The sequence below is a fragment of the Haematobia irritans genome, chromosome 2, assembly GCF_050003625.1.
Source record: "Haematobia irritans isolate KBUSLIRL chromosome 2, ASM5000362v1, whole genome shotgun sequence".
NCBI lineage: Eukaryota > Metazoa > Arthropoda > Insecta > Diptera > Muscidae > Haematobia > Haematobia irritans.
The window spans coordinates 79,204,315-79,228,323 of record NC_134398.1 but is presented as its reverse complement, the minus strand read 5'-3'; the positions used below and the strand labels follow the sequence as shown (position 1 = coordinate 79,228,323).

At 32.1% G+C, this 24,009-nt stretch overlaps 1 protein-coding gene across 1 annotated transcript in view; it reads left to right on the top strand.

Moving 5' to 3' along the window:
- Nucleotides 1–1,530: 1,530 nt before the first annotated feature.
- The window catches only part of dnt (tyrosine-protein kinase Dnt), a 76,115-nt gene continuing 53,636 nt past the window's right edge, over nt 1,531–24,009 (top strand). Inside the window, exon 1 of the mRNA XM_075295370.1 lies at nt 1,531–2,289. Coding sequence (XP_075151485.1) covers nt 2,127–2,289 — 163 coding nt within the window. The 5' untranslated portion in view covers nt 1,531–2,126. The remainder of the gene's footprint in view (nt 2,290–24,009) is intronic.

Genomic DNA, 24,009 nt, shown 5'->3' with positions numbered 1-24,009 from the left:
ACAACTTTCCAAAGGTTATTTTAAAACTTTTACATTAGGCAATTGAGGAGGCCAGTAAAGCACCCGCAATTTTCCATTGGAAATCCATTGTTTTACTGTTTTGGTGGAGGGAGCCATACGTAGTTCAAGATGGACGTTTTTGTGGTAAAATTTACAAATTTAAAGATATTCTGAACTATTTTATGTGAAATATGAACATAGTCAATTTTTATGCTACATTTGCGCATAATTTCACCACCATTTTTAGGTTATATATAATTAACGTTCAAAAAAATAATTATAGTCAACAAAACTTTCTCATGTTGGATACATTTTAACTAAAATTAAAAGAAATACACTGGAGTTCAATCGGCTTTAATGCCCTGGACAGGGCTGCCACAGTTGGTAAATTTGTAAGATGTTCCCCTCTAACTAGATGTATTTCAATCACAAGGTTGTCCAATGGATACTCTTAAACCGGTGAAATGCCAATTGAATTAGTGAACATATACATATGTCGCCGAGTGTTTCAGATAGAAAAAGGAGACCTCGCCATGTGTATGGTGAAGATAACAATATATTCAGTTTCGTCTGAAAGTCTAACGACTTTCCTACTTGTATGAGTCTGAAAAAAATCCATTTTATATATTTTTGGAACATCGACTGGAAGTTGTCGCTTCTTAGTACTCACTCAGTTGAATAAAATCAAAATAAATATGAAGTTTGTGTAACACATTTGTTATGGCATATCGGTTATGATACATATAATTTTCAAAATTTCCTGTAGGGTCAAAATAGTATTGAATGTATTCATATAATTATATAAAGTATTAAAGCCGATATGTCTTATATTATTTTATTTATTATTATTATTTTTTTTTTTTTGGGAAATTTGAAAAATGTTGTTTTGCCGAATGTAAAATACTCGACTTATGTTGATCTATCGTAGTTCATATCAAACGGTGTAGAAATCATAGAAAGGCGCTAACTATACCAAAATATGTGCCCCCAAAAATTACTTACACCCTATAAAATGGAATTTTTCATATCTCTGTATTATCTGCATTATCAAAAGTTCACAGATTTGTAATCCTTTTCATTTAAAAACGATATGTCCTCATTCTAAATGTGTTATATTATTAACATAGTCTGTTAAAATTGTAAATAAACCAAAAATAAGCCAACCGATGTGGAACACATGTAGGGGAAATAGATCTCAAGTGATTGGTACTTGCTATACAGGGGAAACTGTTATAAACTTGCATAGACAGTAAACACAAAGCGAATTCACCTCAAAAATATACAGCAAATTTCCCCTCATGCCAACAACCATATGTAAACAAATGCTCTCCTTCAATTGCTCTCTCTCTCTCGCACTCTGTCTCTTTACCAAACACAGAGATTAAAATTCATAAAAATTTCCCATAATGACCATCTGGTGTCGCTAGCTGATGTTAGGTAGTCCAACTTGGCATCACTCTTTTCGCCGGCGATATGTCAGAATGTCAGAATAACCAAATGGGCTTGTCAGTTTGTTGACAGTACGCGGAGAACAACAACCTACAACGAAACGAAGCTAAACTATCGAGAAGATTTTTTGTCGGCTATTTAAGGGATATTTGTGTTTGCGTTTGCGTCGTATTTACTACAGCATCAAATGTTAATTTGCAAAGTGAATTCTCCACGGATAATTGAAGAAAAAGTGATTGATTTTCTTGTATTTAACAATTTTTGTGATTAATTTAATGAATTTTTGTTTACATTTTACCGTCGGTTTAAGTGTATCTGCTGCTGTGGCGAAAGCCAAACATAAAAGATAAAGCAACTTGTGAACAAGTAGAAGAAGCATAACCAGAAACAAAACAAAAGAGCAAATCTTGGTTGAACAACAACCAAAAAGGGAGAGTGTGAGAGCGCATGTAACAACAAAAGATAAAAGTCGAATAGGCCAAATAGATAGAAAAGAAAAATATCAAATATGTTGTATTTGTGTATTGTTTAATCTCTTCCCCCCATTTGTGATTTTTGTGTTCAAATGTTTTCCCAATAAATAATATTGTATTAAAAAATTAAAATTGAAAGGATTAACTTCTACTCCTTACGGTATTTGTTGTGTTCTTTTTTGCGAAACAAATAAACGTCATAAAATGGCGTGTTTACATTCACCATCTCCGACAATACCAAATGCCTTATCGCGGACGACATGCGGGGGGCTGTCGATTGTCTTGTTGCTGCTATTCTCTGCATTCAGTGGCTGCTGGGGCCATTTGAATTTGTATCTGAATCCACAGGAAGTGATGCGTCTATTAGGTAAGTTCTGTCACATAATGTTGTGGAATTTTTGTTTGAATTCAATTTCTTCGAAAATATCAAAATTTAATTTTTACTGCTTTCCATTCATAAGAATTAGCAGATAAATATCATTGCCAAGTATTTTCTTTATTTGAATCCGTCCGTCTGCATGCAAGTAAATAAAAACAACAGACTATTCGGAGAAATGTTTGTTGAAACTCTTTCTTCGGTTTTTGTTAACCCTCTCCCCATTACTGTGTCTTGGTGAATGGCACCACTATCTATGTATGGCATAGTGTGGCTGTTGAGCATATCTCCTTTAGCTATGTTGTGAGAGTAAATACTTGTCAAACTTCGGATGTTTGTGTTGTTATTTTCAATACGGCTGCTGTCGCTGGGCCTTTCCTTAAGTCAATATTTATATGTCGATTATATTCACAAAAAAAAACTGTGTTCTTCCTCGTAGATATTCCGACATCTGATGGGTGCACAATTGGAATATTTTCACGTAACCCTGCTAAAGTTACAAAACAAAAGAGGGAACACATTCTCCCGACATAAGTAGGGAAAACATTAACATTATATCGATACAGAGCCAACTAAACTAAGAACAACATCAGTAATTTGGTGTTATTGTTGATTTTCTCAGGAATGTGGAAATATTCACTGACATCAAATTATTTTCCATCGATTCATGGAGATAAGTAATTTTCTTATACAAATAATTTTTGTTCCTTCAAAATAATTTCTATGTAGTGCCGGAAAAAATATAAAATGAGCTCAATTTATTTATTATTATTTTTTTTTTGTTTGTTAAATTTCTAAGAACTATATACCATATTTCAAAATATGTAAGTAAAGTGCAAGCATTTCTTTTTTTTTTTTGGTACAATGAAACCCCGTAAAGTAGCATATTCTGAGAACCGACATGGTACAAGAACTTATAAGGTAGCATCACTAGCTTAAACATAACAACAACAGTAGCTCAGAGCAATAGCAAACAACAACAAGCTATTACAACAAGTAAGGTAAAGGAACACAACTAATAAGTTACGGCATTTTATTGACCTGACTTAGGGCTACCTTAATTTTGCTTGTACCATACCGACACACATCAAAAATAGGCAATTATCGTGATAAATGTCGTGAGTGCGCACTTCTGAGATATTGACCGTTTATTATGGTGTTGCGGAAATTTCAAAATGTTGTCCAAAATGGATGAGAATTCCCACATCATTATCAGTTCTCCTGATATCCCCAAAGAAAAAATCATATAATTGTTTTATGTACATATAGAAATTTAATTCTATAAAAAATAAAAACAATCTCATATTATCAAGATCTTCAATAAGTGAGAACTTTAACAGGTGAAATTGAATGTGATTTGCAATGAAAATTGCCGACTTTTTTTTCAGAAAATGTATACTAAGTTACACTTTACCTTTAAGTTGTTTATAAACATTTATTTAATCAAAGGGAATTCTTCAATAACAGAAATGATAGTTTCAAGCAACTATATATATTACAATATCTACACCCTCAAAAAAAAAAAAAAATCGCTTCTGTAACATATTTTCCAAACATATTTTGCAGGAAGTATATTATTATTGGATTCTGCCAAAACATTAATATTTTTGTTTTATGTGAACATATTATATGTTTGGAAGCATTTTGAACCCACAAATATTATATGCTTGGAAGAATTTTCCCCAAAGACGATTATGCTCATTCCCTCACATAATTTTCACTTCCACGAAATTTTTTAGTTCTTGGCACCTTTTTCTGTAATACAAATAATGTTGAAGAAATTATTCAATTTTATATATATTTTTTTAATTTTACCTTGCGCCTGGACGGAGAATCGAACCGAGGACCATACAGTTTGTAAGCCAACACACTATACACTGGGCTACGTGGCTGTTATAGTCACCAGTAGACAATTATCGTTATAAGTTACATGTATATAGTATATATTGCAGCGCCCACGAGCCCATGCAAACATAACATTATTTACCAGAAACATACATTTGTTGGCCACGTGGAGCAATGGTTAGCATATCTGCCTTGCATTCAAAGGGTCGTGGGTTCAATCCCTGCTCCGACCGAACACCATTTTTTTTTAATTTACACATTTATATTTATACTATATTAAATTTCTATAATGAAACTTCTAAATGTGGATTATTAAAGATTTACAGTTAGAAACAGTGCTTGATATAAACGAAATGGATTGAGCATTTCGATAAAATATTATTTTTTTTATTGCAAAAATAACAATTTTGTAACACAAAACTGTGGTATAAAAGTTTGAAATTTTGGAAGGAATTCAAAAACTCTAACAAAAGAAGTACGTGGAGTCGAGTATAAACATACATAAATAATTTTATAATATACTCATAAACTTATTTAGACGTAAACAGTGTTTTACTAGCATTTAACACCATTTTAAATTCATTTAAAACTTTTCGCCTTTTGTACTTAATTTAATTTTTACCTTTAAGGCCGGCATTAAGTTAGCATTATTGTTTTAAAATGATAATGTTTTGCCTTTTACATTTTTTTAATAATTCATTTTAAAGAAAATAAACTTTTTCAATTGTTTTAGCTGCAAAAAACGAACTTAATGCCCGCTTTTATATTTGAAGGTGTCCGTCAACTCCTCTTGGACTACTTATTAATAAAGAGAACTAAACTTTGCTTTTATACATTTTACAGTTTAATTTTTTACTATTTCCTCCTTTTTTCATTTTACTGTCCCAACTCTAACAAGACTATAGTGCCCTTTCGTTATTTTTATGAAGATCCCTTTGTAATTTTTGTATATTTTCCACCGTTTTTTTAATTTCCTTTGCCTGAATATTTTGACTTATTCCTCGTACGTTCCGATTTCTTTTAGCGAACCAAGAAAAAATTATGCTCATAATGCCAAAATGATAAACAAAACACATAACCACACATACATAAAATGCTGCTCTCAAGGCGAAAACACATGCTGTTTTTTTTTCAAATGTATATTCTCTTGGTTCCGAATGTCTATTCTCTTTACTCCAAATACTCATTCTAATATTCAGATTAAATAATATTTAGACTTGAGCATTTAAAATGTTTGGCCTTATCTTAAAACAGTTTTCCGGAACAACATACAAGCGGTTTTACAGAAATTGCTCTCTTTTTCATTTTCTCGCTGTGTTAATTTGATATCTTTCGTCAACCCTCCCGGTTTTTATCTCTATTTCTTTCTCTATACTCTCTCTCTCTCTCTCTCTGTCGCTCTCTGAATAAAATATCACAACATATATATGTTTACTCGAAATTTGTAAATTTATATATGTTTACATTCACACATATTATTTTCATGAAACATTCATGCCCCAAACATAATATATTCTAACATATTAACATATGTGTCCCAAACATTTAGTGTTAGTTTAGGAACATTACATGTTTGCACTTAAATATATTGTGTTTAAAAATTGTGCCCGAAACACATTTTGTTTATATCGGAACATATGAAAAACATATTTTTCTAACAGTGTATTGTTATTAGTGATTGCTTTTTTTTATTCAAAGATTAGATGATTCGGCGATATTTTTGGGAAGAAGTACATATGTCCCTGGCAAATATTAAGGTATATATGTACTTAGGCATTTAAACATACACAGCAAAACCTCTTATTACCAAATAATCTTAGAGGTAACTTAGTTTAAGTTTTATATCTAATTCAGCATTGCCAGAATTGTTTCACCAAAAACTGCTAGATTTGCCCAAAAAAATAGCTAAAAAAAGCTAAAAAATAGCTAGAAAAAAGCTAAATTTTTTGGTATCAAAAGTCACATTTTTGATTGAAATTTAACAAACTTAAAGGCTTTATTTCACTTACAATGCATATTATTTTCATTTTAATTCCACTTCTGTGAGACTGTAACAATATCTAAGGCATTTTGCTCTGTTTGCGTATTCGATACATTTTGATTACTATCACAAATTTTTTACTGGAAGTCCTTCGCTTTGTGGGAGCTACCTTCCCAACACCTCTATTTTATTTACTTGTTATTTTAAAATATTAAATGATCTAAGCATGCTTTGGATTTGGTAAAAAAATGATTTGTCATTTTTTTACATAAAATTTTAGTTTGGTTTTGAAATTGTGAAAAATTCGAAATACATTACTTTTATTTAAATTGTAGAAAATACCTATAGTTTACATTTCCTAGTAAACACATTTTCCTTTTCTTCATGAGCTATCAAAGTTCTTTAAAAACGTGCTAACGCCAACTTAAATTTCCAAATTCAGACTCGACTTCAAGTAGAAATTATTGTATATATACGTTTTTAAAATAAAGTGTTGAAAAACATCTTCTCTTTTTGAACGCTATTTTGGTTTGTGGTTAAGATGCAAAAACTCCTCACATTTAAAGACTATTTCATTAATTCTTTCTTCTTTCATGAAAACATACCATTTTTTAGTTGAATCACTTAATTATAAGGACAAAACGACTTTATCGTCTTTTGGACAAGGAAAACAGTTTATATAAAAGAAATTCACAAATGCTATTATAACCAAAATTCGCGTTCGTATTTTTTCAGTGCACAAAGCTATTCACATCTACTATTTTAATTTAGTAATATCGTAATAACTTTAGAATATTATAATAACATAAAAAGGATAAGCGAGTCAAATGATAATATTCCCAATAATTTACTGACAGTTTATCTAACAAATTTGTATGGTAATAGTAGATTTAAAGTTTACGATAACTTTTATGTATATAATGAAAAAACTTTACAAGGTGTATTTGCTACAAAAATGCCCGCATAATGGCTGGACTCATTATTAATGTTTCAACTGAGCTTTGAAATATGTGGAAACCCTTATACTTGCATCAAGGCTTAGATAAAAACGCCGATTTATCCATATTTCAATAGAAACATGTCGAAAATAAAAAAAGCCAAAAATAGCTAAAAGGGTCATGAAAAAAAGCCAGAAAAAAAGCTAAAAGCTAAATGCATTTTTTCCCGACGACTTAGCTTCGTAAATTGTTTGATATGACCAAGCAAGCCTACATCTATCTTTCACCTTGGATTACAGTTTGCTCCATAAGAAAATTTTCTCATCGATATGAACACGATCTCTGGTTTGAAACAAAATTTTAATGGATGGTGCAGTTGGGATAGTTTTGCCCCTACTCCCCACATACGCTTCTTATAGTAAATCACCTATTATTAGACCCCAAAGGGATAAAATTTCCTTCCATATGACTGTATTGTCTCATACTAGTCAACCAATCTCATTTATAATTCTTCTACTGCACTTTGTTCATTGTGCATTAATATGCATTAAGGCCTTACCCAAAGACCAACAACCAAACAAATGCCACCAGTCGTAATGACACACTTAGCGAAAACAAATTTCTAATGAGTTGTTCGATTTCGATTCTAGTGCCCTCTCCAAAACAATGCAAACAAATAATCAGAATATACTCTTAGGAAATAGGAAATTTGTATCCACTTGAAAACTTGAGACTATGTGGCTTTTATCATGCGTTGTTTTTTTCTTTCGATTCTATTCCAATCATTGTTGATAAACAAAACAAAATTTATGAAAATTATTAAATTGTATCTTTTTTTGAGCTGGAATTTGTTTGTTTTATGTATGCCCCACGTACAGTGGTTTGTCGTCAGACTTCGAGTGTATGTAGACCCTCGACGGATATAAGTGAATATGTGTAATTTATGACTTGTAAATAATTAAATAAATATTGGTTTTTGTTTGTTCTTTTAATTTCCATAAATACACCAAAGAAAAAGATCATGGTCGATTTGACTCTTATAAATTGGATAAGCTATGCTGGTCGAGTCCATAACACGGACGGACAAGACAAAGGAATAGGCTTAACTCTACATGAGGTCGACTTAGGTAGATGAATGGTTAATCGAAATGGAATATTCAAAGGAAATTTTGACTGCCTAATAAATAATTAAAGAGAGTAGTCAATACTGAGTACTCTGTTTAATACAGCAAAGCCCATTTCTGTAACATTTTCAATGCCTTCAAATTCGAATGTATTTTTTTGTGTTCTTTTCATGTTGTTCATGTCGTCTTGGGTCAAATCTTACAACACTTAACGATGGTTTGATGTATTACTTGTACTTTTGCCATCTTCCCTTGGGGGGCTTTTGCGCCCATGTTCTCGGCCAAATTGATTGTAGCTCATATTGCTATTGGTAGAATTGGTTGAAAAATATCAGCCCAACTAATTTATTATCGTTAGCTTTAGTCAAAGTTGAGTTAACTCCTGTCTTCGTATTTCTAAAAGGTTTTTCGCTTTTCGTGTTTCTATTGAGGGGGGTGGGGTTCGAAGAACACAGGCTTGGTTTCCCGAACTGAGATTTCATTTTTATTTGGGAAAATTTTTAAATTTAATTGGTTTCATGATTTTGCCTTGGAGACTTGTAAATGTTCCCAATTGCGGTATTGTGGCGTAATTTGTGTGGTGAAATGTTGTATAACATTCGATCATCAATCACTTGGAGTATTTCTCCCAAAAAATGTTTTGAAATTTATTACCATCATGATTGAATGGCTGGGACTCCTCTGATTGTCTGACTGATTACATGGATCATAGTTTAGTCTCGTCTAACTTGATATTCTGAGGGTTTTACAATGTGAGTGCTCGTTAAAGTTTCATCAAATGTTGTGAAAGTTTGGTAAACATCAGTTCAGTGAAAATTGAATTTGAATTTTGGCATTTATTGGTAAAATTCACACAATCTAATGGGCAATGAATCATCATCCTTCATTGTCAATTATAGTAATACGCAATCTTTGGAAATTAATTGGTTAATCAATGACTTGGTTTAATAAAATTTCCTTTATTTAGGAGTACACTGAAAGAAAACTGTGTTGGAAGATATCAATTCATCCATTCATCTGCATCAATTGATCCAATCAAAAACTTAATTGATTTAAAGATTTATTTCTGATTGAATTTTGTTTTGATTAGAAAAGTGAGAAAATTAATTAGACCTCGGGAGCCACCGTGGTGCAATGATTAGCATCGACCGAACATTAAAAAAGTTGTTCAGTGGTAGTTTATTTTACATAGAATCGGACCGAACTCATTGATGAGAAAGAAGTTCACAAATTATGGTGTCACAATGGTCTGAAAACTATAAGTGAGTCATAAATATCGGGCTGCCACTAAACCTAACTTTATTATTAATATTTTAATTGAAAATAGGGTTGATATTTTTTTCTGTGTTTAGAATAAGGCATACAGTGTTTCCAATGTTGTTTAGTCATAATATTATTTCTGTTATATATCTTAATTTTGTCGTGAAATAATTATTTATAAGAAAAAAGATGTTGGTCAAAACAATTCGTTTCGTTCGCCATCCTTAGTTTTTCTTTATAATCTCTCAATCTCTCTTTCTGAACACATATATAATTATAGGAAATTTCTAAATTAATATATGTTTGCATTCACACATATTATCCCTTGTGTATGTGATAACACCGGATGCGATACCAGCGTGATAAGGTCCCGTGGGACCTATAATAAAAAACGAATGGTAGAGAGGTTATCCCTAATTGCATATATAGATATTCGTTAGTAAATATAGAGTTTTTTTTTTTAATTTTTAATAGAATACAGATAATGTTTAAATTTTTTATTAGTATTCTAGAGGCCCTGATGTTTGTCAAAGGCGTGGTACCTATAAGTATCCTTATACGTACCAAGCAACAATATATTGTTTTAGAAGTTGAATGTTCTGAACAAACTCGATTTTTGAAGGAAAAACAAAGCGATTTTTGTAGTGACGTTCGTTTTGTTCGCAGTATTATGTGCAGTGGTTGCTTCAAACTTGGTCAAAATTGAGGAACATTTTGCCAAATTCCAGGAGCCTATGGGTCTGGAATATGTATAGAAATATAAAAACTTAGATCGACCATGATTTCTATGAAGTTCAAATAACTTTTTTTCCACTTGTAGTTTCGCTATAGTGGATATATCCTCGGAACACATAAAATTATGTACTATGAAGCAATGAAACCAATGGAAACTTCAAAAATGACAAGTTCTTCTAAATAACGGAATTTTCTGAAAGGATGTTATTGTTATTAATTGTTCCAAATATAAAAATTGCATTATCTTTATGCAACTTTTTAAACTGCGCTAAAACCACCGATGCAATTAGTGGTAGGTCCCAATGGACCTCATCACGCAGAATCGCACTAAACTTTTTAAAATACCTATAATAACCGATTTAATGATTCAATCACATAAAAATTTACAGTTTTCAACTTAAAACCCTTTTATACAAGAAGTCATAAACCATCACGCTGCAAATCATGCAAAAGATAAAGTTATGTAGGAATAAAAATCAAAAAAGTCCAGCGGGACCACATCACGCACAGAAGGGTTATATTTAAAAAAATATTATACCCCAAACATAATATATTGTAATATATTAACATATATGTTCCACACATATTATTCTAGTTTATGAACATTATATGCTTGCACTTAAAAATAATGTGTTCGTTCGGGATTTTTAGTTCGTTAAAACGTAGTAAAGAATAACGATCGTATATTTAATCACGTGAAATTTGATGTTTACACAATTGACTCCTGCTCACTTTCGATACCATTTGTAATTCTTAGTTGAAAACTAAAAATATACCAACCTGACTATTCAAACGATTTTTTTTACATTTGACTGTATAAATCTATCCAATATTAGCCAATCAAATTAATCTTTTCTCTACGAAACTTTTACAACAATCAGACTTTTTCCTAAAACAGTTTTCATAAAAATTACGTTTGCAAGAGGTCTTGTTTTTTATGACTTCGATTAAGGGATTTTAAAGAGGCTTTCTCTTCTACCAGAGATTTTTCAGCGGAATTTTTACTAAACCTGGTCTCTTTCTTTATGTTCTATCGATGAAATTGTCATTAAAATGCCGATTGAAACGTCTCTCACTGAATTCTTGTTAATATAATTGGTTCCCTTTCGAGTCTTATAGTTTAACAATTAAAGACCCGTGACACACACACACATTCAATACGAAAAGGCAATGGGCTGCCGTCTATGCTCTTTATCAAATTACCTAATTTAAAATTACAGAAAATGTTTGAAATATTCTAGGAAATTAAAATATCATAAAATTTTATTGTGAAGCCATCCCAAACGAGAGAGAGAAAGAACAAAAAACTGTTTCAAAGTGAAATCAAATGAATTCTATTCAAGCGGGTATTTCACATTGAAATCGAAACTATCTCCACAATGTGTGTCAATGCCGGGGGATGTACCTTCTGGTCTACATCGTAAATATTTTCAATAATTGTGAGGAGGATATTTTATGTAAATATCTTTGAAAAATTCTGAATAAGTTTCCCTTGTGGAGTGCAACATTTTCGACTTTGAAATAATTAACATTCATTTAAATATGTGGCAAATAAACCGAAAAACAAACTAAACGCATAATTAGTCGCATTCGGCTGATGGCAAGAATCGACTCGGTCGTTGCCAATGGAGATGATGCACAACAGAATAGGAGGACCCTTCTGTTAAGTTCTTCACTGATTCCAAATGCGGGGAGGTGGAGAGATGTCATCAATTTAATTACGAGTTCATGATGATGGTTGTTGACGATTTCAATGGTATCGATGCAAGCTAATTCTGTAAGGGAAATTGGAACCTCCAGTTTTATAAGGGAGCATTAATTTGAAACAAGCCAAAATAGGTAGGCAGAGTGCTTATATTTTCTGATATAACCTCATTCATGCGATGAAATCGAGCTAGGCCATCAAGTGTGAGTCGAATATGTATCACATTTCAGTCATAAATATATGAAATATAATTCTGGTTGCTATATGGCATCTCTTTCACGACATGATCCTTTGACACAATTCATTGACTATTTATGGCTTTTAGTTTCTCAGCGCTGGCCCCCTCCCAATGTATTAGACATTTCGAATCTCCGTCTCACAATCACAACACGAATGTGGGAGATAGAATGGCTGCACCATTAATGGGAGTTGATGGTGCGTTGGCCATGGGGCGAATTTTTAATTTTGGTGTTTTCCTATATTTTTATGGTTCTTTACACACATTAAAACGCTTAACCCTTTGTTGGCCGCCGACACCGTCGCCTTCGCCGTCTCCGTCTTGATGATGCTTTACAACCACTTTGAATTGTTATGGGGTACACATTTGTGAGTGGGTATTGTCTTTTATGAAATTTATGTTCTGCAAAGCTTCATTTAATGTTGGTTGTGTCTCTTAAGTTTTCGTTGTCCATGTGACTTTTGTTGATCACTGGACGTTTGCTGATTATTGTTGATTTTATTTCTCATGCATCGTCTGTGACGCTGGCAGCGGCTATCACTTCTTCTTTTAATTTACGACTTGGTGAACTACTCCTCGGCTTTCCTTTTATTTCTCGTAAGTTCTCCGCCCGCTTGTTTTTATTGCTTTTCTCCGTTCTTGGCTTCTAGCGAACCTGCTGGGTTCCAAGTCACACATGTTTGTATATAACTTAAGGAAGACTGAATGTCTGTGAGCTTATCATTCTAATTGATAATGAAATTAAAATCGATCCTATACGAATTACTGGAGCTCTATTAAATTTCATCCGATAAGACTAAACAACTAAGTTAGAAATTCTTAAATAGGCTTGAAAAGTAATTAAAGTCTTCCGACACGCTTGTATCATTAGATTATAACTAATGTGGATATTTTGAGTACACATATTATATTAAACATTTTATTATTGTTTTTTTTTTTTTTTGTTATTATTGTTATGCTGCATAAAGCTGAGTACCAGAGAAAACCAGCTTATTTTCACGGTTACTTTTTTTAATCAATTAATTTCGAAATTTTAAATTGTTCGCAATCAATACATTGGACCTTTTCCATCCATAATTTGAAGAGACTTGATAAAAATGTTATCGTCTTTATATATATTTTTGCACTTTTAATTTAGTGTTTTGATGAAAAACTCGAACATAGTACGCACATTAACACAGAGAACCCTATACACAAAATAAATATAATTCACTCTAAAATGATATATCTGTTTTTTATATAAAGTATATTTGAATTATTGGGTAGACGTGGCAATAATTGTCTCTAACATTCTAGAGTACGATAATCTATTTAGCATTTTTTGATGGAGTTCGCTGTTCGCTGCTCGGATTGATGTAAATTGCATCCTGTCAAAAGATCGAATCTATCAAAAGTTATGTTTAATAATGTAGGTAGCCTGTGACTAAAGTTTTAAGGAAAACTTTAGACACAAGCTAAAGCTTTTTGACTAACGCAAAAAGCTTTGTACGATCTAAAGTGGTCTAAGTCAGTTTTAGCCATATTCTATTATCACTATTTTGAATTCGTACATACTAAAACAAATCTACAATAAATATGATTTTAGGACTGAAAAAAGTGAATTTATATCTTATGTTATACGGTTCTTGAGAACTTCCAAATGTTGAACTTGTTTCCTGTAAAATTCACTTTTTAGACTTAGCGTACTTTGGAATAGAGACATCGATATGACGCACTAAAGTGAAGTACAGTGTAGGTTGTATTACAAGAAAGTTGAATGTAAAACATCTGCATATATAACTGCAACTACACAGAAAACCTTTTCACCAAAACTATCTAGAACTGCAACTATATAATATGACTAAACTTATAATAAATATTTGTGGTTGCTGATACCGAGAATTAGAAAGCTGGATAACCACAATTCACACTTAACAGTTTTTTAGGAGATATTTGTGTTCACCATAAAAGAAAAATCGACCATTGACCCAATTCACGAATTTTATAAACCAACATTTAATTGGTCGCATCAGTTTCTACAGGAAAAAAAACAATGTATGTCCCGGTTTATGGTAGGGCATTGTCTAAGCACACTGCTACCAAAACGTAAAAAAAATTGCAAAAAAAAAACTACAATGAAGTTGGTCATAAATATTAATTGTGATTTGTGTGCACTTCGGGACATTTAAGTTTTTTTTTTGCTCATTTTTGTCCGTTTTTAAATTAATCTTTTTTATTTTTTGTCTCAGAATGTTGCACTAAATCATATCAATTTTGTCCAATTTATTGCTGCAAAAAACAAATGTTCAGAATTTCAATGAATCACTTTGTTGGCATTTTGGTTTGTTTACCCTTAAACGAATTTTTTAACATTATTAAATATTGCAAATGAATATTGATGACACCAATTGATTTCCATAAAAATGAAATTGAAATTTATGTAAATCGGCATTTGGATGTGTATTTTTAATGTTTGACAGAGAACATATTCTTTTATTTGGTGGATTTATAAGCTTTTTTGATTTGTAAATCCAAATTGAATTATGGCTAATTCACTTTCAGTTACGGATAGATTGTAAATAAATATCAATTTGTTTTGTTGTTTTATTTAAATAAATCTTATTGAATGCAGTAAATGTATACCAAAGGCAACATAATTTGACATAGTTTTTTTTTTTGAATTTTTATGGATAACTAATATAAGCCTATACAGACTAGAATACCAGGATAGTAAAATATTTAAAGAGATTAGCTTTTGCGATTTTCAACTTGAATATTTACAACAGGGTATGATAGTGCGACATTATTTTATATTTGTATTAGAGTAGAAAATACACCACACCTTAGAAACATCGTTCGATCATTGCTTCGAGTGATTGTAAAAAAGATGATATAGCAGAAACTCCTAAAACTATTTTTTATAATGTATCAAGTTTATTTTCCATAACCATAACAGCTTATGGTACGTGGAAAATAAACTTGATGGAATACATAATTGAAACTATTTCGTCTCATTCTATCTTGATATTGTAATTATCTATGAAGATATTCCATCCCATATACAAAAGAAAAAACCGTGAACTCACCAATTGTATTGCAAATGTTGATATCGAAAAATTATAGACAATGTTTTAGACATAATTATTATTATTTCTTCTTTTCAGTTGTTAAAAGAAATTTCGTAGTTTGAAGGAAAAAATTGGACTTCCAACTTGCAATTCAAAGTTTAAGATGTGCGCATATGTAACGTAGAATATATACAAATTTTTAGAAATTTTGTGGCAAATACGAAATTATGAAATCTATGTGCTTCATTTGTGTATAACTTTTTCCCCATTTTTTAGTCCATTCAGTTACACACACAAAAAATTACTAATATCAAGGAAACTTTCTTAAAACCTAATAATTGTATGAACTAAAATAGAATTAAATTGGTAAACCTACTTTTTTTAGAGTGTATGAAGCAAGATTATTTTTCGTTATAGTCCTTTAGGTCGAAACAATTATAAATTTATTTTTATTATTTTCTTATCTCTTTGCTACTTTCTAAGATTTCATATAAAAGATTATTTCCTTGTGGGAAGCGTGTTTTTTTTTTTTGTTTGAAAAAATATATATTATAAAGAATTCAGTATTTTCACAATAAATCGTGTCCTATTTCCTGAAGATTTGTATCTTTACTTTGTGAAGTTTTTGAAAGTACAAATTATTTTATTTAATATCTAACCTTAAAACCATTCGCATTTAACCGACGACGTCAATCTTCAGATAGGAGTATCCTAATTTTAGTGAAGACATTCCAAACAATAAAATTTTAAAAAATATAATTTAATTAAAAGACATTTATTTCAAATAAACATTTGTATGTATGTATCTCTCACGCAAGGCCATATTTCGTAATCCGGGTGAACATCTGTTTGTCAATCAGTGTCCTAGAAAATCATGGTATTTTGCTAGAAATTTGTAAAGTAGGTTAACCTTGGCTTTTAATTCATACATTTAATTTTATTCACTTTACGAATAATTCCACAAAAAAAAAACTCGATTAATTGATAACGTCACTTTTGGCCAATGCTGTATTTGTGGTGTACTTTGTAATCCTGATTAAATCGCTTCATTGCAAAAGTTCATTCATCTCTTTCGAGAACGAACGTTGGAATGTTCTATGCTGTTGAGAACGTGTAATAAGTACGGCTTATTAGTTTTGTAATAATTCCATTGATTGTTTTCACCCCGTCCTTGGTCTTTCGCCTCTTTGTCCGGACCATTGTCTTCTTCAGTTCTATAATCAATATTGACATAACAAATGACAATAGCAATAAAAACAAGAACTAGAACAGAATAATGACAATCAGTTTTGGTTGATTGTTGTTGGTTGGTTGGTTGGTGTTGTCTTTATTTGGTTTTACAACAATGTGCCATAGCAATGCGATAACCCTTCATTTGAATTCGAAAAACAAACAAATGTCGATAGAGATGGATGGTGATTATTATGATTCGTCTGCTATTGCTGCTGCCAAAGAAGAAGAAGTTGCAAAAGAAATTGAATTGAAATCTAATAAAACCAAGTATAAAAATTGAAATATGGCAGTATGTAAGGACTAGTTGTTGATATCTCATCATATTCACAGATTTGAATGTAGAACAATCGAAAATAATACATGCAACAATACTATGTAGAGAGGGTTGAGGTAACGACCAAAGATTCCAATTGTATGTAACGAAAATACAATAGCCTTGTTCGAAATACAACAAAGTTTTAAACGTGAACATATATTTAGTAGTCAAATTGTAAAGTCTCCATCTTGTTTAGACACAATATAGCAATGTTGGAAAAATTTTCGTTATTTTAATAAAATATGTATTAAAATTGAGCCAACGAAATAAGTCAATAAAATAAAGAAATGTTTCATTGTTATAATGAGTTTTTTTTCTTAAGGAACGAAACTATCAAAAAGACAAGAATTCTACCAAACGGCAAAAGTCTACTATTTTTGAATATAATAAAATCCATCCAACTGTGATAAACACAGTTAAAATATGTGACACTATCTTGATATTCATCCACTATTGATGTCTATTCTGAATTTGTCAAGAAAAGAAGAAGAACTGGAAGAAATCCATATCAGATGTCTTTTTGAACGAATGGAGGACAATATGGAGAAACAATTTTAACTTAGTCAGGACAATCGTCTTTATAATGGGGAAATTTGCACGAGTAAATTTTTGGTCTAAGGAAAACTTGGCTGTAATAATTCTGAAAAATTAGTGAAACAGTCCTTAAGTTAATTGACTTTTTCTACCTTGACTGTATAGCTAAAAAGCGTTCAAAAATACACGCAAAAAATAATTCTTTCCTCCCAAACGAAAATTGAGATAAACAAAGTTCGTTTCTACTTTGCTTTTTGAGATAAACAAAGTTCGTTTCTACTTTGCTTTTCGCTGTAAGGAAGTTTATTTGGAAGAAGAGTATATACCTTTTGTGATAAACGTTTATTCTTTTCCAGGTTGTAAAAGCAATTTCATAAAGACTAACTCAAAAAACAATCTTTTCTTGCTAATTGCATTTTCCCTCACATCTTTCACACTTCCACGAGGTTTTTTAGTTTTTAGCACATTTTTCTGTAATGCAAACAATGTAGAAGAAATTATTTGAGTTTATAATTTTTTTTTTTTTCCTGGACGGAGAATCGAACCGCCGACCATGCAATTTGTAAGCCAGCACATTATCCACTGAGCTACGTAGCTGTTATTATCATCAATAGCTAATTATCCATATACTTTATATTAATATAGCATAGCTTGCGGCGCCCACGAGCCGATTAAACAAACTTTATTTAACAGAAACAAACATTTAGTTGGGCACCGTGGAGCAGTGGTTGCTACGTCCGCCTTGCATGCCAAGGGTCGTGGGTTCGAGACCTGCTTCTACCGAACTCCATATTTTTTTTTTGTTTTACATACGTATATTTCCAGATATGCTCGAAAGATTCCCAAAGGATGTTCGGAAAAGAACAGTGCTTGATCAGAGATGGTCTGTATCAAACTTTTTTAGGTTTGCGACTGTCGGAAAGTTGTAAACGTCACATACACGTCGTAAATGTAAATAAAAGTAACAAAAGTCGTAAACTCAAAATACTTTAGTCGCGTTAGCTAGGCAGCGAATTCGATGATATGCAAGAAGATTGTATGTGCGAAGAAGTTTCAATTCTTAGGAATGTTCACAATTTTCGGTTTCAGTCCCCACATTTTCCCTATTGGCTTTTACACGAGTACAGGGTAACCGTGGATTTTCTCGTCCTTACTTAGCTTTAAGTTCAGTCTCCTGTCCAATATAACCCCAAGGTATTTTGCACACTCACCAACGGAAATTACGATACCACCTAAGAAAATAGGCTTGACCGTGGGAAAACTTTCACAAATTTCTGCAGAAACTCACAGCGAATGCTGTCAAACTAAATTAAAAATTGTTCAGGATTTCTTCTATTCAAAATTAAGTTTTTTACAGTAGGTTTACGACTTTTGCGACATACGTATTATACCGTCGCAAATGTATGTCGCAAAAGTCACAGTTTGTGACAGGCCAACCCTGTGCTTGATATAAACGAAATGGACTGTGGACTGTAATTTTTTTTATTGAAAAAATAAAAATTGTGTAACAAACCAAACAAATTTTTTTGATGATAAAAGTTTCAAATGCTCGAAGAAATTCAAAAAACTCTAACAAAAGAAAAACGTTTTCGGTAACATACACGTTTTGCAAACGTTTTTTTTTTTTTCTTTGCGTGTAGGAGACTTTTTGGATATCATTTTTACGATTAAAGACTCTTTCGAATTGAATTTCGAATTTTAAGTTGCGGTTAACACGTTTATGAAGGACTTTGCTATAACATGACGAAGACAGACAGAAAAACGAATAAATTAAGGTTTCTGACCTAGTATCTTTTGCGCCTAAATTAATCCTAAATTTAAAAGGGTTTCATCGTCTTCGAATCAATACAAAAATAATTTAAGAAAATACATTTTTTTTTTTAATATTTGTAACTGAGTAAGCTTTTTTAGTGTATATCTCATTTTTGATTTATACACACGCGCACAAACGAAAATTACATCCTAACTAACTAATGAACTAACCTATGGTAACAGGATCATAGAGGCCTTGTCATGACCTGAGAAACCATGCGAGAAAAGGGAAAAAGGATGTTTGATGTGTAAGTCAGCTCTAACTATTTTATTGTTTTTGTTTGTTGTTGCTCTTTCCCATAGATATCAAAAATTTATTTGATTTTGGCCCCCAGCAGCAAGTTATCACGAATCATTATTCCTAGTCAGAAATGCACAATAATATTCATCTTTTGTTTAGGATAATCATTCCAATGTCTTTGTGAAAGGAAATATTGCTGGTGGTGCGGGATTTCATTATTCTTATGAGTATTATATGCTTGTATGTGTGTGTGTATTTCTTTGAGGCTCCTTTGAACATTTATTATCTCCTACAAACGTCACGTATTATATCGGTATTTACGCAACACTGATTTCGTTATTGAACTGTGCCTTTGGCTGGTTATTGAGCTGCTGCTGCTGGTGGTGCCTGGCCTGTTGTTCACAACTCTGTTGGAGTTTTGTTGCACGACATCTTAGCGCTTTCAATGTGTGTTCGCTTATGTTTTATGCCTTCGACAAGATTCTTATCAGTTTACTATTATGTTTTTTAGTGTTCCTCTCTGCAGCCTTTGCTGCAGATTCAGATTTAAGTTGATTTTCTTAAGAAATTCAAAGTGGTCTTATCTTACTATTTTGTTTACCAGTTGTCTTGTTTACTCCCAAATGCCTCTGTCACCGATACCAGCGTCGCCAATCTGTGAACGTTGTCATATTATCCAGTTTTACATGAACATCTGAGATAAGAGTTAAAACAAAGTCCAGAAAACAATAAATTGGGTGTAGAAGTATGTAGGTAAAAAAACAGCAGTAAGTATGCTTGAATGACAAAGAGCAAATGGTAGACTAAGTGCCTTCAGGATCTTATTAAGTCAATGTGTAAGTAAGTACCTTCACCTATTTACATTCATCAGATAAACCACCACCCACTAATATGTTCATTGACCCCACACTGAAATAAATATTGACCTAATATTGAAGATTATGCAACTTAAATTTTAGGAATCGAAATTTACCCAAAGTTAAGGACAAATTTCTTTAAAATAATGAAATTTGCTTCACCAATTTTTTTCATTAAATTTAGGACACAAATCTTGAAATTTTCCGTCTCTCTGCTGAAGTTGTAGATCGTTGAAGTAAGGCAAATTTTCCTTAAAATAAAGAAAAACATTTTTAATTTAAAGAAATCGTCTTTAACTCAACTGACATATTGCACCTTTATATTTAAGATAAAGTCGCTTCAAATATTGGCTAAGACTTATTTTAAGGATTTGCATCTTTGGTTTAAAGTTTTTTTTAACATTAAGAAAACTGTTTTTACTTTGAAGTACCTGTCATAATTTGGATTTTAAATTGGAATTTGTTTGTACATAAATACCTTTATTAATATATCGCAAAAGAGGATAAAAATTCGATGAATGAGATCTGTATCTAATTTTAATTTTATTTATCCTAGATTTAAAGCCAGGGAGGTCCGTCAAAGATGTCTTTATTTTAAAGAGGCCGCATCTTTGGCTCGGAATCAATACCAAAATCCTTAAGGGAAGGTCAAAATCTTTGGATCCAAGTAAACTTTTTTTTAGTGCAGAACATGACGCATCATATAATGCATACTATGCATCTAAGCATGTCAGATCAGAAACTACTGTGGGTGGCCCTTATGAGATGACATCGTAGGAATTTTAAAAAGAGCAACTGCCAAAATTATTGCATTAGTACCTATTATATTCATATAACAGTAATTTGTTTTGTTATTTCTATATTGGGAAAATAGTTGTGTTACTGACAGCCATAATCAATTTATATTTGTAACAGGCCAGGTTCATGTTAATTTATTTATTTAAATTGCATTAACAGAAAGCATTCATGGTAAATAATCAGTTCAGTGTTAAATAGTCATGATAGAGATCGTATACAATAACACAAGATTTAACTCTCATGCTCTCATTAACTCCATTTGTTTGAATTGAATATGATACAAACAATAACGGTTTGCCTCTTGCTCTCACATACTCACTGTCTAGATTACAATCCTTAATATCGAGACAAGTATGATGGTAGGAATTGTGAAATAATAAAGACGCCGTAAAACCTAAGCGCAGTTTTATTTCAGAAGGAAAAAATGAACGGATAACTAAAAAAATAGTCTTTAAGGCTCAGGAAGATTTTGGACTAGTTCAGCAAGCGGTTGTCAGGACGAACACTCAGCCCAGACGTCTTTTTCATGTCTAGAATTAAAATATAAACTTATATGAACACGAACATAGAAAAACTTTATGGGGGATTTTCCCCTTACATGAAACATTTTGGATTTTGAATTATTCAGTTGTCACAACTTATGTTTTGTGCATTGCAACCTCTATAAGAAATTTTTTATTTATCTCCCCCACTACAAAAGAGCAGACCAATGCAAATCCATTCAGACGTAATTTATTCATTCCTACCATGATTACCAATGATTGAAAATCAATACTAAAACTTTGTGGTTGCCCAGCATTAATGTTAAGCATCATTTATTGCGGAATGTAGTCCAAGGCATGTCTCTCCTTAATATTTCTCTTGTTGTGATGCAAACATTGCCCCTCGGTGCTGATGGAGTATGTGGCAAATCATGCATGCATTACTTCTTAAAACATGTTTTTTTTAACAAATTACTCTCGTACCTCCTGTATTACTAAAGCAAATCTTGTATGCTAGTTGAGGTTGTGGCCAACGCCTGGGTTATTGCAAAGCAAATAAGAAAATTACTTCTCGCATTAGTTGAGTGTTTGGATAAGAATTTATTCCGTTTATGGCACTGTATGAGTCAGTGCTATCAGGACGAGCAACCAATCATAGTCGAAATGGACGGACAATTACTTATTGGTTTGCTGGTTGGCGCTCGTACATTGACTTGGCATTGCTGCAGGGCACTGCTGTGGTTGCCACAAAGTCCGTCCGTCCAGATGAATGCCAGCATTCCCTAATGCCATACATCATCGTAACAACATTTTCCATAATTTGTTGTTGTGGTTGTTGTTTTTCTTTTCTCCAAAAAATGAGCAAAAGATTATTATTAAAATAAATTCCTACAGGCAAGGAAAACACAAATAATACGATTTTGTATTTTTGAATGGGTGCGGGTCGCTTGGGGTGCCCAAGAATGATGGGGCCAACAAAAAAAGCATAAACACTTAAGTACTTTCGTTAAATATACAACTGTCTCGCTTGGTTTTATCGTTTGCTGCTCAAGGAGATAGCAGAACTACTTTTACTCACTTCATCTGCTTGGAGAGTAATAGAAGCAGCAATGCGCTTTGTCCCATGTGGTACATAACGCATATTTTTGGGCTGCGTGGAGAAGGGGACGAGTGTGGGAACTTAAGAAAAACCAATTTGTTTTTAATGCCACACACAAATTTCCTTAAATCTTTCTTAGCTCCAGCAGAAGTAATTGAGAAATTAAGGACTTGCACTAATCCTGAAATGTTTTTATCTTTCAATTTTCTAACAAGCCATACGGCAAGACTTCCTTGATTTTGGGTGTTTCTATGTGCATCTGTTTGTCTTCTTTGACTAACAAATACTGTTGTGTTGTCCACCAGTCTAAGCATTGACTTTCTATTTCCGTCGAATGTCCTCGTCCTAGCCTTTGCTTGACTTGGTTGAATTCTCATAACAAGTGAGTTTCTGTACTGTGTCTGGATTTGTGTCGTCTCGTTGCCACATTGGCATGGACGCATGTATGGACGAACTATCGTGGATGTGGCACCATGAATACGCATTTATTGCTTTTCTCAATTTATTTTTATAATGAAATCTGAACATCTGAAGAATTTGTTTAACTGGAAATTGCACTTCTCCTTTACAACTTGATTCACAACTCATGTGGCCTGGGTTAGCCATTCGGGGTGCGTTTGCCGAGAAATTAAAGAGATGAGTGACAAACGATCTGTCAAAACATGCGCACGCAATATATCCCTCTTGCTAAGCGATAAGGAGGATTGACTTGGGCTGAAAAAAAGAGTTTAACCATAATGTACTCAAAGAAAAATTTTCTTTCCGGAACATGAATCTTATGAAAAAATATGGCATGATCTTCAAATAAATACAACAAATTTGTCAATTCTCATTTTCGATGATTCTAGCGAGGTATAGGATAATTGAACTTAAATTCAAAGCCGGTCTAGATAAGAGGAAAACCGAGAATCACCTTTGACCTTAAGAGGGGATCTTATACTCCAATACGAGGGAAACAAATTGCTTTGAAGTTCGAATGCGAACGAATACATATTCCAATAAAAGGGTAACCAAAGAAATAACGCGAGAGGTTAGGTTTCAAATGAACACGGGATTTTATTAGACGATAGGGAGAGTTGTGTATAGAGAAAGGGGAAGTAGAAACATAGCTCGCAGGCCACTTGATCAAAAAGAATACATAGTCAGAAAGAAAAAGAGTTACTACACACTCTGATTCAATCACCAAATTAATTGATCCAATTAATATTTTAATTGAAATGTCTTCAATCACGAAAAAGATAGTATCAATCACAGTTTTAATTGGGCATAGAAAAAATTCTTGATTAAAAAATTAATTGATTTTTTCAGCAAAATTCAATTAACTTTTTAATTGATTCAATTAAAAATTTAATTGATGTTGATTGCAAAACGCAATTAATTTATTGATTAAAAAAGGTAACTATTTTTAATTACTTAGTTAGATTGGCTTAGAGTTTTTATTTGGATTAACAAATGATTGTTTGAAA